The 18,388-nt window shown below is 24.7% G+C and overlaps 2 protein-coding genes across 2 annotated transcripts; both read left to right on the plus strand.

The window, feature by feature from the left end:
• Positions 1 to 4,392: 4,392 nt before the first annotated feature.
• On the plus strand, positions 4,393 to 5,508 carry LOC110631971 (uncharacterized). Its single transcript, XM_021780026.2, has 2 exons — positions 4,393 to 4,687; positions 4,937 to 5,508. Exons 1-2 carry the CDS (start codon positions 4,393 to 4,395, stop codon positions 5,506 to 5,508), a joined length of 867 nt encoding a protein of 288 aa, XP_021635718.2.
• Positions 5,509 to 15,778: 10,270 nt separating this feature from the next.
• Positions 15,779 to 18,188, plus strand: LOC110672892 (ankyrin repeat-containing protein At5g02620). Its single transcript, XM_021835817.2, has 3 exons — positions 15,779 to 16,394; positions 16,650 to 17,191; positions 17,522 to 18,188. Exons 1-3 carry the CDS (start codon positions 15,794 to 15,796, stop codon positions 18,074 to 18,076), a joined length of 1,698 nt encoding a protein of 565 aa, XP_021691509.2. The 5' UTR covers positions 15,779 to 15,793; the 3' UTR covers positions 18,077 to 18,188.
• Positions 18,189 to 18,388: the final 200 nt, after the last annotated feature.

The following is an 18,388-nucleotide window of genomic DNA, read 5'->3' on the forward strand; positions in this document are numbered from 1 at the left end:
GAGGAAGGAAACGACAAGATATCGAAGAAGCAAAATGTGGACAAGTCAGTTGAGGAAGAGGTTAGAGAAGCTTGAGGGAGAGCAGAAGACAGGTCCAGTTATCTTGAATCTAAAGAGTTTTAGATCCACAGTGAAGATGTTTGATTATTTCTAAAATTTCCTGGCCTCCAAATATCAATGTCAACATGAAAATCTTTTGATATTGTTGTATTGGTTTCATTGTTTGGGTATTTAAGTGGAATTTGGTAGGTTTAATGTGTTGATAAAGAACGGCCGAAGAGAAAGAAACCGTAGAGAGAGAAGGTGGAGGGAGAAATTAATTATAAAATGATTTTAATTAATTAATATTTTTTAATAAATATTAAATTTAGAGAAATAAATATATTTTTTAATATAATAAATTATCACATTAACAAAAATAATGTTATAGAGTTTTACGTTAATTAAATTAAAGATATAATTAAAAATAAAAAAATTTATGTTACGAATTAAAGTTAAATTACATTACTATTGCACACCCTTAAATTGAGTACCATGTGTGACGTTTACCCCTAAGATTATATCTATTAAATTATTATATAAATTAAATTAAAATTATATTAAAATATCTACATAATTAATAATTGCAATAATTTCTTTTATTAATATAAAAATTATTTTTAATTAATATTAAATTTTCATTAAAATTGTTCCTTTAATTTTATTCCTAAAGATAAATAAAATTTTAATTTTAAATATTAAAATATTTAAAAGAAATTTAAAATCAATTTATATATACAAATTGAGTAGTTATAATGAAACCAATCGCATTAACTATATAGTTTATATATATATAGAAGGGTAAAATTATATTTTAATTAAAAATAAAAAGAATAATAATAAATTTAAATGCATCAAAATATATAATTTAACTTATTAATTTGATTAAATAAATAGATCATTGCATGTTTTGTAACGTTAAATAGATTAACCTGATTAAATCATTATTTTTAGAGGTGGCTCATTGTATGACTAAATCTTATAAATGCTAAACCTAAATCCATTTAACTACATCTCTAATCTTCTCATGTAATTAGATCACTAACTCTAAGAATTTATTTATATATATTTTATTGGCATCTCTTAATTTTTTTTAATTCTTTACATTTATTATTTTCAATTTATATTTATTTTCTTTATATTTTTATATATGCATTGTACAAATATTTCTTAAAATATTTAAATTAAAATAAATATTTATGTGAAAAACATTATATAGCTATATCTTCATTCAATTAAATAATATATTGATAATGATTGTACGCAAGCAAGTCTTTCATAAGTTTCTTTTCTTTTTTTTTTTTTTTTTTTCACTGGCTTCATTGTACGAAGTCCTTGGTGCTGAAGAATGGCTCGTTATGTTCTTGATTCCCCAACAAATGCCTAAACATCTCGAATTAGGACTATCGTCTGCAATTTGGCTTCAATTTAGCCGATGCCAAGAAGAAAATTTTGGCATATGAGTAACTTTAAATCCTACCCTCCACAACCCAACATTAAGAGAACTGAGATTGCCAATTTGAATCTTACAAAAGTATCAAGAGGAGTGTTGAAGCATATGATACTTTGCTTCAAACTCCGAATTTCTATAAGTTTCAAGAATTTGGCTTACATCTATTTTGAGTAAAATATTTTCTTGGAAAATACTTTTTGTATTTTTTAGTGTTTGGAGTTCTTAAGAAAATGAGTTAATAGAAAATTTTTTTCTGATCAAAGAAAAATTAAATATTTTTAAAGAAAATGACTTATTTTTTTAAAGAGAAAGTCATTTTCTTGATAATTTTATTAAGATGTGAAAATACTTATATACGAATAATATAAATACATATTATTAATTTAATGTTACAACTAAATAATAAAAGATATTTTTATAAAAAATATTTTTTAAGAAAATAATTTAATAAAAAATATTTTACATATATAAGTTATTTTCTGTTAAATAAATAGAACATTAATTTATATTTTTTTTATTTTAATTATAATCCTGATATATACATGAAAAAGAATATTTATTTTGTCTTAAAAGAGTAGTCTTAGTAAGATGCTCGTATACTCTAATTAATCTAAATTTTCAAACTTAAATTTGTGATTTAATTTGTGCTTATTTAACTCAAATAATGAGAGTTTATTTTTATTTAAATTTAATTTATTATAAATTTAATATATAAAATATAATATATAATAAAATTTATATATTATTTATTAAATATATAAATTTTAAATATTTATATTTGATTCATAGTCACCCAATATAATCAAAGGATTTCCGATAATGAGTTCTGTGTTTCGGTGTGAGGGTGGTCCCGGTCCAGGTCCATCACTTCTCGTGGTCAGGGATCGCTCCATCGGCAGAGATAATAGTTGAAAAAGTTGAATTTTTAAAATATAAGTATGTGTAATTTATAAATAAAATAAATTAATATTATTATATATTTTCTTCTTTATTTTATAATAATCATAATAATCAAATTTAGTTTCTTGAAAAGGTTTTTCTTATATATATATATAGAAAAGGTTTTTCTTATATATATATATATATATATATAATCGAAGTTGTTTTAGGCTTCATTTTCTCTATCACTTTAGTTAATAAGTAAAGTGGGTCGTGTTATCTACTTTTCAAAAAGAAACTGTAAAAAAAAAAAAAAAAAAAAAAAAACTAGCCCATATTAATTTAATTAAAAAATTAAAATTAATTCTTTTATCTGATGTTGTTATAAATTTTTTTACTTAATATTTTGAGTTTTAAATTAGGTATATTGAGTAGATCTATTGACCTAAGTCTAATTTTAACTTAATATGTTAAATTTTTCTTAAATTATTTTAATAAAATTATTAAATTTAATTTTAACAAATTGAAACACTGAACTTATATATATATTGAGGGATCAAATTGGCTTAATTGTAATGCTTCCCTTTAGTTAATTCATTATACCAATAATATACATGATAAGATCCTATATTGATTTGGGATTGATGTAATATATCCCTTATACGATTTTTGGCACTTTTCTCTCTTGAGCTAATTTTTAAGGATAATTTAGGCCTAATCTATTTTTTTAAAATGGCATCAGAGCCTCCTAACCAATATTTGAGTCTCCGATAAGTATTTCGCACTTCTCATGTGAGAGAGTATGTTAAAATCTCTATTGGTATGAAATAAGAGTAATGTGCCTCTTATATAATTTCAGCATTCCTTATCTCTTGAGCTAGGAGTAAGTTAGGTCAAACTCATCTTTTAAAGAATCTATTTATGATAATCTAATTATAATCCGTTTTTTTTTTTTAATTGAGGATTATAAAAGTAGGGATTCAAATCTAAATTTACAAATGAATAGTATACTTTCAACCAGTGAACCTGAATATTTTTCTATGCATTAATGTAGTTCATGTTCAAAGCATTTCATTTTTCTTTTCATTTTACTAAAGGAATATGGGCCTAGCTTTAATTGCTAGGAAGTTGTTGCCCCCTGATCTCTGTTACCTTGCACAATCATCGATGACAACTTTGCTTGTAACCGCGATAAAGCGAATTAAAGCTCATTACCATGCAAATAAGATCCTTTGTGGCTTGCTATATACAAAAAAAATTGCAAGTCTAACAAGGCAATTACATGTGCAAAATGGATTCCTAAATCAGAAAGTTCTGGCTTGCTATATACAAAAGATATAGGGGAACATTAAAATCGTCTCTTAACGACAAAAATCGTCTCCAACATATATCTCCTTAATAAGCATCCCTTATTCTTTAGGGAATAACTTTAGAAGATGGCCCCAGAAAAGTTTTTTAACATGGAAAATAGAGCCGTCTTGTATTAAGCGACAATAGTAATTGCTATTTGTAGGGAAGATTAGGCGACAATAGTCATTCCTATTTGTAGGGAAGATTACTATCACCCAATATGAAGAGTAAAATAGTTATCTTCGTATTAAAGGGACAATAATTGTCTCCATTATATGAGGGACGATAGTTTGGACTAGGAATTGTGATCATCCCCTTGGACAAACCAAAATTATGTCATGCATGCATATGGATCCCGATTTGTTCAGGGCTGCAGCAGATGGCAATATTAGTCCCTTCTATGGCGATGTCCAACCCCTTGATCTTCTACTTACTCCAAACAAAAACACAGTTCTACATATTTACATCACTGCACGAGCAAATGCAGCAAAATCAATCGAATTCATGCATAAAATCCTACAAAAATGTCGGTCACTCTTAGATCAGGCTAATATAAGAGATGAAACTCCACTGCACTTTGCAGCAAGATACGGGCATGACGACATAGCGGAAGCACTAATTGAACACGCAGAAGCCCAGCATGATGACGTTGAACGCGGAGCAGCTGCAGTATGGGAGAAGCTGCAGTATGGGAGATGATGAGAAAGATGAATACAGAGAAAGACACTGCCTTACACGAAGCGGCGAGATATAATCATCTTAACGTGGTTCGTAGATTACTGGCTAAAGAAGATGTTAATTATTGTTATTTAGCTAATGAAGCTGGTGAAAGTCCACCTTACCTAGCCGCTGAGAGAGGCTATGGTGATATTCTGTCTGAAATTTTGGAAACCTGCACTTCGCCAGAATACAATGGCCCTAATGGTAGAACAGCTTTGCATGAAGCAGCAATCAGCAATGATGCAGGTATGTTTACATTAATTTAATTAGTAGTCTTCTTTAATTTCCCCAGCACTCTTACAAAGCAAAGAAAGAATCGCGGGCTTAATTATTAGCCTGGTGATAACACCTCTCACGTGGGGCAAAGTTCCAAGTTCCTATGCCCCTTGAGAGTCCTATGCATTGAGAATGCCCTTTTATTCAATTTCATTATAGAATAAAATGTACACGTTCTTGGCTTCTTGGTAGAATTTTACATCTTCTCACTGTGTTTAGAAATGACGAGAAGAATATTGCGCAAAACCAATACTGATCTCACCAAAAAAATTGATCAACAAGGATGGACTCCACTGCACCATGCTTCACACTTTGGTCACTTGTTAATCGTGAAGCTGCTACTAGATGCTGATAAATCTGCAGCTTACATTGGCGATGAAGATGGAAGAATGACCCCTCTTCACATTGCTGCTAGCCAGGGCGATGGCCATGTGAATGTTATTAAAAGTATTGCATCTCATTGTCCAGATTGCTGCGAACTTGTCTATGACAGAGGCCGGAATGTTCTGCATTTTGCTGAGGAAAGCTATGGTATTGAAGCATTGCGTGCTTTTCTTCAAAATCCATTCATGTCCAATCTCATAAATCAGAAAGATGAAGAAGGGAACACACCTCTCCACCTGCTTGCTGCTCTTGGGCTTAACTGTACAACTCTGATAAAGCATCCCCTTGTTGACAAGAATGCTACTAATAAGGATAACTTGACTGCTCTGGACATTGTTTTGCCCACAACTGACATTGTGGAAGCTAGTTTAACAAAGGTATTACAACTTAAACCATTACACACATGATTACATTCACAAATTAGACTTTACCTTAACGGAGAAATTTATGGTCTGTTTAAACGAGGATGAAGAAGGAATAAATGAAGGTAAAGAGGAGTAAGTAAGTTATGTCCTCCTGTTTGGAAATTTGGAAAGATGTGAATTAATTTAGGGTAAGAATAAGTAAGGGTAAGCCTTACCTCTCTTGTCCTTCAAATCTCGATTTTTCTTACGCTCCAAATTAATTAGGGTGTAAGGAAGGGGAGGTGAGAATTATAACTATTTTTATTTTTATAACCATAAATTTACTATTCATTCACCTTTTCTCAAATGTTAAAAATATACATTACCTCCTTTTATCTTTTCATTACTTCACACCTTCCAAAACATGAAATTTTTTTTATTATAATCCTCTTTAACCTTTCCCCTCCGTACATTTTTTACCCTTCTATTATTTATATTTTCTTAACTCCTTCAAACAGAACCTAATCAACTCAAAACTTAAAGGCTTGAAACTCGGGATTTTATTTTTCATGCTTCAATTTAGCTTGATTTGATATTCTACAAATTTGAGTTTGATTCGACTTAATTAAAGTTGAGTTGACTTTTGAATATTTTCATGGTTGAATCCGAGTAATATTTTTAATAATTCAATTCATTTACTCTAAATTGAATAGTAATCAATATGTCCATTTTTGACCGACTGGAAAGCAGTTTATAATTAAGATATAATTGTGGAAAATTTGACAATTAATTGATCATGTTACAGCAAGTTGCAAGAAGAAATCATCTATCAGAAGGTACAAGAAGAAACTTGATTAACGCTGGATGTAAACAATGTCATTAAAATAAGATCGTCCAAGAAGATAGGTCAGAGAGAATGAAAAGAATTGAGAGCATGGACTCAAGAAAGCCAACGAAACCCAACAGATAGCGGCAACACTCACTGCAACAGTAACTTTCGTAGCCGGTTTCACAATGGCTGCTGGATACATTTCTGACAAAGGGACTGCAGTATTATCAGAAGAAGCAGCATTTAAAGTGTTTCTTCTAGCAGATGGATTTGCACTGATCCTCTCTACTTCTGTTGTGCTTATCTACTTCACATTGCCAATGCAAAGCAATGAGAATAAGTTTGTGCTTATCTACTTCATTTTATAATTTCTATAGACCCTTAAATAGTATTGGGAAAAATTTAAATTTTTTAAACTAATTATATATGTTTTATAGAAATTATAAAATGCTAAAATCTAAGTATTTAAAAAAAACTCAACATTTTATTATTAAAGAAATTTAATACGAAAATATATTAACCAATAAAATATATTTATAAAACACTTACAATTATAAAATTATGTTATAATTATAAATTTTTTATAATAAATTTCACCTCTTATCATATTACTTACAAATTTATAATTTCTTATTTTTAATTTCTAATGATATATGCTTTCATTATCATTAATTGAAAATCTAAAAATGATAAAGTGCACATACAACACATATGTCATAAAAAATAAAAAAATTATAACATTAATAATAATAATAATAATGTATTATAATAATATTATATCATATATAAAAAATTAGTAAAAAATTATATATAAAAATATTAAATAAAAATAATGTATATAGAAAACATGCAATACACCTGTACAATAAATGTCCAAAAATTTCCCTTGATTACAATCCTTAACTTCTTCCATAAAGGATTGAAGATATTCATGAAAATTATTTATTTAAACCTGAACACAAATTTGTTTAATATTTTTAAAATTTGAATTTATCTTGAATCCGATTAAAATTTATTTTTAACTACTTAAACCCTTATTCCGAATCCGATTATTATTATCTAAAAAATACTTGAATCTGTTTAATTTTATATTTTTTAATTAAAAATTTACATTAAAATTATTTTTATTAATAATTTATATTTCAAAAATTTAATAATTTCATAAAATATTTTAATTTTATTTTATATAATAAAATATATAAAAATTTATTTTATATTAATTAAATATTTATATAAATAAATTTGAATAACGAATATCTAACATGTAAAATTCGAATCTAACTCAAACTCAATTATATACTATTCAAACCTATAATATTAAAATTCAATCAAAGTGAATAACCTAAAAATTCAACTTATTGCCATCCTTATTTTTCACTTGAAAATGATTTATTAAAAAAAATAAAGAATCATTATATTATTTAATTGTACACTTGCATATCTTTTGAAAAAAAAAAAAAATTAACAATTATTGTTCACATCATGGGTAGTGGGAATTAATATATAATTGTACTTCAACGAACCAACTTGTTAAATTATTACTTTTATTTTAAATTTAATATTTATTTTAACTCTTATTAAAAATGACTACGTACTTATTCTCTTATATTTATTTTAAGAAAGACTAGCATTTCTATAATATAACAAGATGTTTTATTTAATTTTATATATAAGAATATTTTATAATTTTCCTCTACGAGACAAGTACAGAATTAACAATTACTTTTATCATATTATGTGTCGTTGGGATTAATGTTTAGTTGTATTTCTATGAACTAACTTGTTGAATTATTCATTCTCCAAATTTTTTAAAATTTTTAGCTTGTTCTTGTTAATTTGTTGTTTTAATCTTTTTTCCTTGTTTGTCCTCTTTTATTCGTTCACACGGATAATTCAATGATTGTGAATATTTAAAAACAATTACGAAGAAAAAAACAAGAAAGGAGAGGGTGGTTCATTATTTCTCAAATGCAAAGTCTTTCTTTATTTATTTATTATTATTATGTATCCTGGAAGTCTTGGTCTACTTAAAAAACTATATGTGCCGTGGTCATGGTCTACCTAATCTTGCTATGCCTTTTTCGTTTCTTTCGAAAGTCTTGGTCTACTTAAAAAACTATATGTGTCGTGGTCTTGGTCTACCTATTATTGCTATACTTTTTTTGTTTCTTTCGAATGTCTTGGTCTACTTAAACTACATTGTGGTCTTGATCTACTTTTCTTGTTTCTTTCTGAAGTCTTGGTCTACCTAAAATATAGCTAGAAAATTATATTATAAAAAATTTTAAAAATAACTACAAAAATTATCGACTACATAATTTCATTAGTAATTTATAAATGATTTACCGATATTTTATTGATGAAAAAAAGAAATAAAATTTAAATCAATTTATACCAATGAAATTACTAACAAACATTTTACTGACGGCGTAATTTCGTAGGTAAAATTGGTGCCTAATATTAGTGAAAAAATTAGCAACCAAATAAAAAAATGCTGACAAAATTTTTTGTTGGTAATTACCAACTAATTCTTATTTATTCGGTAATATTAAAAAAAATTTAAAAATCTCAAAAAATTTTACCTACGAAAAGTTTTTATCAGTAATTATCAACGAAGATTTTCGTAGGTAATATTAAGGAGAAAATAAAAAATAAAATTTTTAAATAAATATCTATGAAAAATTTTCATCGGTGATTACCAATAAACTATATTTAATCGGTAGTTCTAAGAAGAAAATAGAAAAGAAAAATTTTAAAATTTAGTTTGTAATTCTAAAAAGAAAATAGAAAAGAAAAATTTTAGCGACAAAATTAGTGACTAAATAAAAAAAAATACCAACAAAATTTTTCATTGGTAATTACTGACTAATTCGTATTTAGTCAGTAATATTAAAAGAAAATTAAAAAAAATTTAAAAAGCTCAAAAAATTTTACCTATAAAAAGTTTTTGTCAATAATTATCAACGAAATTGATATTCGTAGATAATATTAAGGAGAAAATAAAAAATAAAATTTTAAAATAAATATCTATGAAAAATTTTCATCGGTGATTACCAATAAACTATATTTAATCGGTAGTTCTAAGAAGAAAATAGAAAAGAAAAATTTTAAAAAGCTCAAAAAATTTTACCTATGAGAAGTTGTCGCAGGTAATAAAATCGTTTTTTATAGGTAATATTAAGGAGAAAATAAAAAATAAAATTTTAAAACAAATACCTACAAAAATTAATCATCGGTAATTACTAATCGACTATATTTAGTCTGTAATTCTAAGAAGAAAATAGAAAAGAAAAATTTTAACGATAAAAATAGCGACTAAATAAAAAAAATACCGACGAAATTTTTTGTTGGTAATTATTCACTAATTCGTATTTAGCCGATAATATTAAAAGAAAATTAAAAAAATTTAAAAAGCCCAAAAAATTTTACCTACGAAAAGTTTTCATCAGTAATTATCAACGAAATCGATTTTCGTAGGTAATATTAAAGAGAAAATAAAAAATAAAATTTTAAAATAAATACCTATGAAAACTTTTCATCGGTAATTACTAACGAACCATATTTAGTTGGTAATTCTAAAAAGAAAAAAAAAATTTAAAAAGCTTAAAAAATTTTATTTACGAAAAGTTTTTATCGATAATTATTAATAAAATCGCTTTTTGTAGGTAATATTAAGAAGAAAATAAAAAATAAAATTTTAGAATAAATACCTACAAAAATTGATCACCGGTTTTTTATAATTTTATTTTAATTTTTCGTATATGATATGATATTATCATAATATATTATTTTTAACAGTCATTTAAATTTAAATATTTATTAATATAACTATATCTTACTTCTAGTTAAAGTTTATTTAAAAAATTATAAGAAAATAAAATTAATAAGTTATATTACTTTAGTCAATTAAAAAAATTATAAATAAAATACATGAAATAAAATTTTTAATACGTATTACTTTAGTGATTAAAAAATTATAAATAAAATACCATAAATATAGAATATAAATATTTTGATTTATAAATTAAAATTTATTATTTACTAAAAGTTATTTTCAAAATAGTTTAAATTTTTAAATAAAGTTATTATATTTCATTTAGTGTAAATATTATAAGAGAAAAAAAATGTGTGTTTTATTGCTTGATTTTTACTTAATGCAATAAGAATTTTAGAATTCATAATTTTTTATAAATACTTTTTTGGTATTTTTTGTAAATAATAAAAATAATAAAGGATATTTTTGAAAATCCCAATGTCCCCTCTTTCTCACTTTTTAATTTTTTTTTTACTTTTTGCTATTATAGTTAATTCTTCATTTTTTGAAAATTTTAACTTATTTTAAATATTAATTATTTTTGTTAAGAAGTTAAAATTAAAATAAATTAGTAATTAAAATTATGAAATGTCAATTCACTTTAACTAATTTAAATCTATTTTGATTATAGGTTAAAAAAAAACTTTTAAACCCCTGCTAAAATTGTAAAAAAAGAAAAGAATTAGTTATAATTATAAAATTTTTTAAAAAATTCATTATTAAGCCGTTAAATTATAGATTATTATTTATTATTAATAAAATTATTTATGAGTTAAAATTTTTTTCTATATAAGTATTTTTTTAAAATAAGATTTATAATAAAGTCTAAGATTTTAATTTGTTAAATATTATTTACTGTAAATTAAAAAATTATAAAAATTATTTGACCAGTTCATAAATTATCCATTCATATGTTTATATTCATTAATTAATTATTAAGAAAGAAAGGTAGACTATAAGTAAGAAGTTAGGTTGATGATTGGATAAATTTTTATAATATATATATATATATATATATATATATATATATAATGTAAATTAAAAAATTAAAAAAATGAAATATTTAAAACAAAAAGGTATATATGGTGAATATATTAATGAAAACTTAAATTATATAATTTAAAAATACATTGTTATAATTATATATTATATGTTAATTTTACTCTTTAATATAATTTTAAATATTCATATATTTATATAATTAAATAAGGTTAAATGATAAAAAAAATCAAAACTTTTATATCAATTATTAATTTTAGTTAAAACTTTTAATTTTATTAATTTGATCTTAAATATTGCCAATTATTTTCAATTTTAATAATAAATTGAATTAAAAACAATTGAAGTCATCAATTGATAAAAATAATTTAAAAATTTTAATTTATTATATCAATTTTAACTACTCTTTTTATTTTTATTAATATATTCAATAATTTTAATATTTTTATTAATTTTAACAAACTTCATATTAATAAAATAAATAAATAAATAATATATCTAATATAATTAACTAATTTTTTTTTCTTTCTGTCTTTCTACTTATACTATTGATTCACATCTTTCTTATCACTTTCTTGTCAAATTTAAAGCTAAAAAAAATTAAATATTTAAACATAAAATATGAACAAATAACATAATCAAAATAAATGTAACTATAATTTTCAAAATGATAGAAAAATTAATTAAAATAATATTTTTATCAATTTAGGAATAACTAATTAAATATAAAAATAAAAAGATTGACTAATATTAATAATGTAGGCAAATATTTAAATTGTTTTTATCAATCAAGTAATTCAATTAGGCTAATTATTAAAATTGAAATTAATGTGAAAATTTGAGATTAAATTGATAAAATTAAAATATTAGTTTAAAAATTAAAAGAACTTATAAAGGTTTTTTTTTAGTCATTTAGCCATTAAATAATAATATAAAATTTATTTAAATAGATAAAACTTTGGACAAGTGAGCATTTAAATTTGATATTATGATTTTTTATTATATTTTAGTACAAGATTAAAATTTATTTTTATTTCAAATGATTCAAATAAAATATAAATAATTTTTATGAATATTATTTTTAAAAATATTATTTTTAAAATTTTTAATAAATTTATAAATGATAATATTTTATTAAGTTAAAAATAAAATTTATTTAAAAATAACTAATTAGTAAAAAAAATTCTAAGCACATTTTTTTTATTTTTTTTAAAATTTTAATTAATTTTATCAAAATTGAAAAATTAGTATTTGTTTTATTCTATTTACCTAAATTAGTCAAAATTAAAAAGCAATTATAATAATTTCATTAAATTTTTTAATTACAATTATTTTTAATTTGTTATATTGAATTTGAGAATATAAAAAATACTTTATTTTCATTTTAATGAAAATGAAATAAATGAAAATTTATTTATATATAAAAATAAATTCTACGTTTGGTTAAAACAATATTTTTATCACTATTAATAAATTTAAAAAAAGTAATAAATTTGTGACTAATAGATTAAAAATTCAAATATTTAATTTTATTATTTAGTTAAAATTTATCCATTACCGATATCTATATTTATTAAATTGACCAGAAATCTGTAATAAATAAAATAGTTGTAATTGCATAGGATTAGAATTGCATATTTATTAATATAAATGTAAATTTTTATTTAATTAAATATTTAAATTTTTCATAATAAATTTATAAGTTTGTAAATATTTAAAATAGGTAAAAAAAATTAGTAAGAGTAATATTCAAAATTTAATGTTTTTTATTAATTTTATTAAAATAAATTAAATATTTTTTAATGAATTAATAATACTTATAGAATTAAAATTATAGAATTACTATATTGATAATTATAATATGTTTTTCTAGTATAAGTAGAATTATTATGAAAATAATATTAAAATTTTAATTTATATTAATTATTGTAATATTAAAATTGAAATTATTAGATATTTAGCAACAATTTTCCTTTGCTAAAAGTTATTAGCAATGGTATAGTATATTATAAAAATTGATATTATATAGATTTAGTGACAAATGAATTCAAATATTTAATTTTATTATTTAGTTAAAATTTATCCATTACCGATATCTATATAAATTAAATTGACCAGAAATCTGTAATAAATAAAATAGTTGTAATTGCATAGGATTAGAATTGCATATTTATTAATATAAATGTAAATTTTTATTTAATTAAATATTTAAATTTTTCATAATAAATTTATAAATTTGTAAATATTTAAAATAGGTAAAAAAAATTAGTAAGAGTAATATTCAAAATTTAATGTTTTTTATTAATTTTATTAAAATAAATTAAATATTTTTAATAAATTAATAATACTTATAGAATTAAAATTATAGAATTACTATATTGATAATTATAATATGTTTTTCTAGTATAAGTAGAATTATTATGAAAATAATATTAAAATTTTAATTTATATTAATTATTGTAATATTAAAATTGAAATTATTAGATATTTAGCAACAATTTTCCTTTGCTAAAAGTTATTAGCAATGGTATAGTATATTATAAAAATTGATATTATATAGATTTAGTGACAAATGAATTCAAATATTTAATTTTATTATTTAGTTAAAATTTATCCATTACCGATATCTATATTTATTAAATTGACCAGAAATCTGTAATAAATAAAATAGTTGTAATTGCATAGGATTAGAATTGCATATTTATTAATATAAATGTAAATTTTTATTTAATTAAATATTTAAATTTTTCATAATAAATTTATAAGTTTGTAAATATTTAAAATAGGTAAAAAAAAAAAGTAAGAGTAATATTCAAAATTTAATGTTTTTTATTAATTTTATTAAAATAAATTAAATATTTTTAATGAATTAATAATACTTATAGAATTAAAATTATAGAATTACTATATTGATAATTATAATATGTTTTTCTAGTATGAGTAGAATTATTATGAAAATATATTAAAATTTTAATTTATATTAATTATTGTAATATTAAAATTGAAATTATTAGATATTTAGGAACAATTTTCCTTTGCTAAAAGTTATTAGCAATGGTATAATATATTATAAAAATTGATATTATATAGATTTAGTGACAAATGTTTCATCGCAAAAATTATTAGCGATGATAACATATGAAAAGCCTCTTATTACTCAAATTATTTGTGACATATCATTTTGTCACTAAATAGTGTTAACGATGAAATTATATAAATTAGTGATAAATTATTGTCGTCACATTCATTATTGGCAACGAATTATTTATTTGTCATAGTAAATATGTTTTTAGTATTTTTGTAAATAATAAAAATAATTTGAAAATTCAAATGTTGCCCTTCCTCTCTCTATATATAAATTAATTCTATTTTTTATTTTTCATTTATTAATTTTTTATTTTAATTAATTATTTCTCATAGAATTTTATATGTAATTAAAGTTAGAGTATAATTAAGATTAAGAATTTTAAATTTATATGAATTCTAAAATTAAGAATTTTAAATATTATTATAATTAATTAAAAAAATGAATGACATTTTTTAAAAAGCTAATATTTTTTCTTCACACATTTATATCACATTCATATATAATACAAATTATAGATTATAGATTGATTGTAGATATATATGGCTACTGTCATTTTTCTTTGCATTAATCAGCTGTAGTTCATGTGAAAGCATTTTTTTTTCCTCCTGTTTTGAGTTGACTTGCAAAGGAGTCTTGGTCAAGCTGTATTGATAGGAAGTCGTTGGCGTAAACATTAATACAATCGTGTTCATGAATGACAACTTTGCTTTGATAGGAACTTCTTACCTGTATTAGGGTGTATACACCTATCTAATGAATAACTGACATATTATTAATAATGGTGAACTCTATTATAAAACATGGTGAATCCACTACAAAATATGATTTCTTAATTTTTTATGGATTGAGTATATAAAATAGTTTATACATTCTGGTGTAATTAAAATTTTTTCTAAATTAATATATATTTGAATCTGATCATAATAACTTGAATTGGAGATCTATAACAACTTTATAATTTGCCTGCTAAAGCTCACTGCTATGCAAATTATAGGATAAATTTTGACAACCGTCCTTGAACTTATTTAATATAACATTATAGTCCTTCAACTTAAAAATGTAACATAAAACCCCTTCAACTTTTAAATTTTGCACAGTAAAATCTATCGAACCTCTAATTATCGGTTTTTCAGTTAGACACTGACCTGAACAGTTCTAGCGTAGAGCTTAGTTAATATTTCTCTTTTCTCTTTTAAGTTATGTGTAAATTGAATCATTTTTCTCACTGTAAATATAATGATTTTTGAGGTGCAGAGAGAATAATTTTACAATTTGAATAAGAGAGGAGAGAGAAATGTTGACTAAGAGCCATGCGGAGCTGTTCAAATTAGAGAAAAATTAGTAATTGAAAGTTAGAGGAATTTTACTGTGTAAAATTTGAAAGTTTAGGGAGTTTTATGTTACATTTTAAAGTTTAAGGACTGTAGTGTTAAAACCATATAAGTTCAGGGATTGTTATTGAAATTCATCCCAAATTATAAGATCCTTGTGGCTTGCTATGTAAACAAAAAATTGCAAGTCTACCTATGCAAATATGGATTCCTCAAATTCCCAGGACGTTACTGCAGAGACTAGGAATTTCGATGATCCCCCAGCGCAAACCGAAATTATCTCATGCATGGATCCCAATTTGCTCAGGGCTGCAGCAGAAGGCATTATCAGTCCCTTCAATGGCTACGACCAACCCCTTGATCTTCTAGTCACTCCAAACAAAAACACAGTTCTGCATATTTACATCAGTGCACGGGCAAATGCAGCAAAATCATTCGAATTCATGTGCGAAATACTCCAAAAGTGTCCATCGCTGTTAGATCAGGCTAATATAAGAGATGAAACTCCACTGCACTTTGCAGCAAGATACGGGCATGACGACATAGCGGAAGCACTAATTGAACACGCAGAAGCCCAGCATGATGACCTTGAACGCGGAGCAGCTGCAGTGAGGGAGATGCTGAGAAAGATGAATACAGAAAAAGACACTGCCTTGCACGAAGCGGTGAGGTATAATCATCTTAACGTGGTTCGAAGATTACTGTCTAAAGAAGATGTTGATTATTGTTATTTAGCTAATGCTGCTGGTGAAAGTCCACTTTACCTAGCTGCTGAGAGAGGCTATGGTGATATTCTGTCTGAAATTTTGGAAACCTGCACTTCGCCAGAATACAATGGCCCTAATGGTAGAACAGCTTTGCACGAAGCAGTAATCAACAATGATGCAGGTATGTTTACATTAATTTAATTAGTAGTCGGTATCTTTAATTTCCCTAGCACTCTTGCAAAGCAGAGAAAGAATCTCAGGCTTAATTATTAGCCTGGTGATAACGCCTCTCACCTGGGGCAAAGTCCCAAGTTCCTATGCCCCTTGGAAGAGTCCTGTACATTGAGAATGCCCTTTTACTCAATTTCATTATAGAATAAAATGTACATGTCCTTGCCTTCTTGGATAGAATTTTACATCTTCTCACTGTGTTTAGAAATGACAAGAAGAATATTGCGCAAAACCAATACTGATCTCACCAAAAAGATTGATCAACAAGGATGGACTCCACTGCACCATGCTTCACACTTTGGTCACTTGTCAATCGTGAATCTGCTACTAGATGCTGATAAATCTGCAGCTTACATTGGCGATGAAGATGGAAAAAAGACCCCTCTTCACATTGCTGCTAGCAAGGGCGACAGACATGTAGAAGTTATGAAAAGCATTGTATCACATTGTCCAGATTGCTGCGAACTTGTCGATGACAGAGGCCGGAATGTTCTGCATTTTGCTGTGGAGAGCTATAGATCCAAAGGGTTGCGTGCTCTTCTTCAAAATTCATTCATGTCCAATCTCATAAATCAGAAAGATAATAAAGGGAACACACCTCTCCACTTTCTTGCTGCTCTTCGGTTCAACTGTAAAACTCTGATACGGCAACCCCTTGTTGATATGAAAGCTATTAATAAGGAGAACTTGACTGCTCTGGACATTGTTTTGGCCACAACTGACAATGTGAAAGTTCGTTTAACAAGGGTACGACGACTTAAACTATTACACACATGATCTCATTCACAAATTAGAGTACTTTACCTTGAAATTGGGGAATTTCATTTTTCATACTTCAACTTAGCTTGATATGATATTGGAGGTATTTGAGTTCGCCTTGACTCGATTAAAATCAAATTGAATTTTGAATATTTGGATAGTCGAACCTGAATAACTTGTTTAATAATGCAATTCTTTTACACTAACTTGTTTATTGAAATGTGACCATTGTGTCATCTTTTTATCAACCGGAAAGTAGTTGATAATTAGCATATAATTGTGAAAATTTTCACAATTAATTAATTAATCATGTTGCAGCGAGGTACAATAATAAACTTGAGAACGGCTGGATGTAAACGAAGTCGTCGAAACAAGATCATCCAAGAAGATAACTCAAAGTCAATGGAAAGAGTTGAGGGCATGATCTCTGAACTCAAGAAAGCCAAAGACTCCCACCTGATAGTAGCCACACTCATTGCAACAGTAACTTTCGCGGCCGGTTTCACAATTCCTGGTGGATACATTTCTGATAAAGGGACTGCAGTATTATCAAAAAAGGCAGCATTTCAAGTGTTTCTTCTGTCAAATGGATTTGCACTTGTGTTCTCCACTTCTGTTGTGCTTATCCAGTTCATGTTGGCAATGCAAGGAAATAAGAGAAAGTTCTTTCAGTTGTTTTCCTGTGCTTCTTGGTTGACCATCATCGCTACAATATTAATGGTGGTGGCCTTTACAACAGGCACATATGTTGCGCTGCCAAGTTCCTACAGGAACATCACTTGGATCTTCGTAGGGAGCTTTTTGGTGTCAATGCTCCTCATATTGAGGGCTTCACTCCCACTCTCTCAAGTTAGAACTGGAGATTTAGATTAATCTTTTTTCAAGTATTTGAGAAATTCCTGGATAATTTAAATATAAAATAATTCATCTGCTTATAAAAAAGGTATTTGAGAAATTTTTATATGAAATTAATTTATTGGATGTATTTATGGATTGGATATTTTTATGGACTAACTAATTATATAATTCATATATAGTCACTTATAATGATAATTACTTTAGTGATGTAAATAAGTTGAAATTTGAATAAACTTTAGAGCAATTATATCTTCGGCCCTCAAGATTTGTACGAAAGGTTACTTAGTACCCTTCACCATTAATTACATCTCATTTAATTTGATATTT

Source organism: Hevea brasiliensis, chromosome 14 (genome assembly GCF_030052815.1).
Source record: "Hevea brasiliensis isolate MT/VB/25A 57/8 chromosome 14, ASM3005281v1, whole genome shotgun sequence".
Classification (NCBI taxonomy): domain Eukaryota; kingdom Viridiplantae; phylum Streptophyta; class Magnoliopsida; order Malpighiales; family Euphorbiaceae; genus Hevea; species Hevea brasiliensis.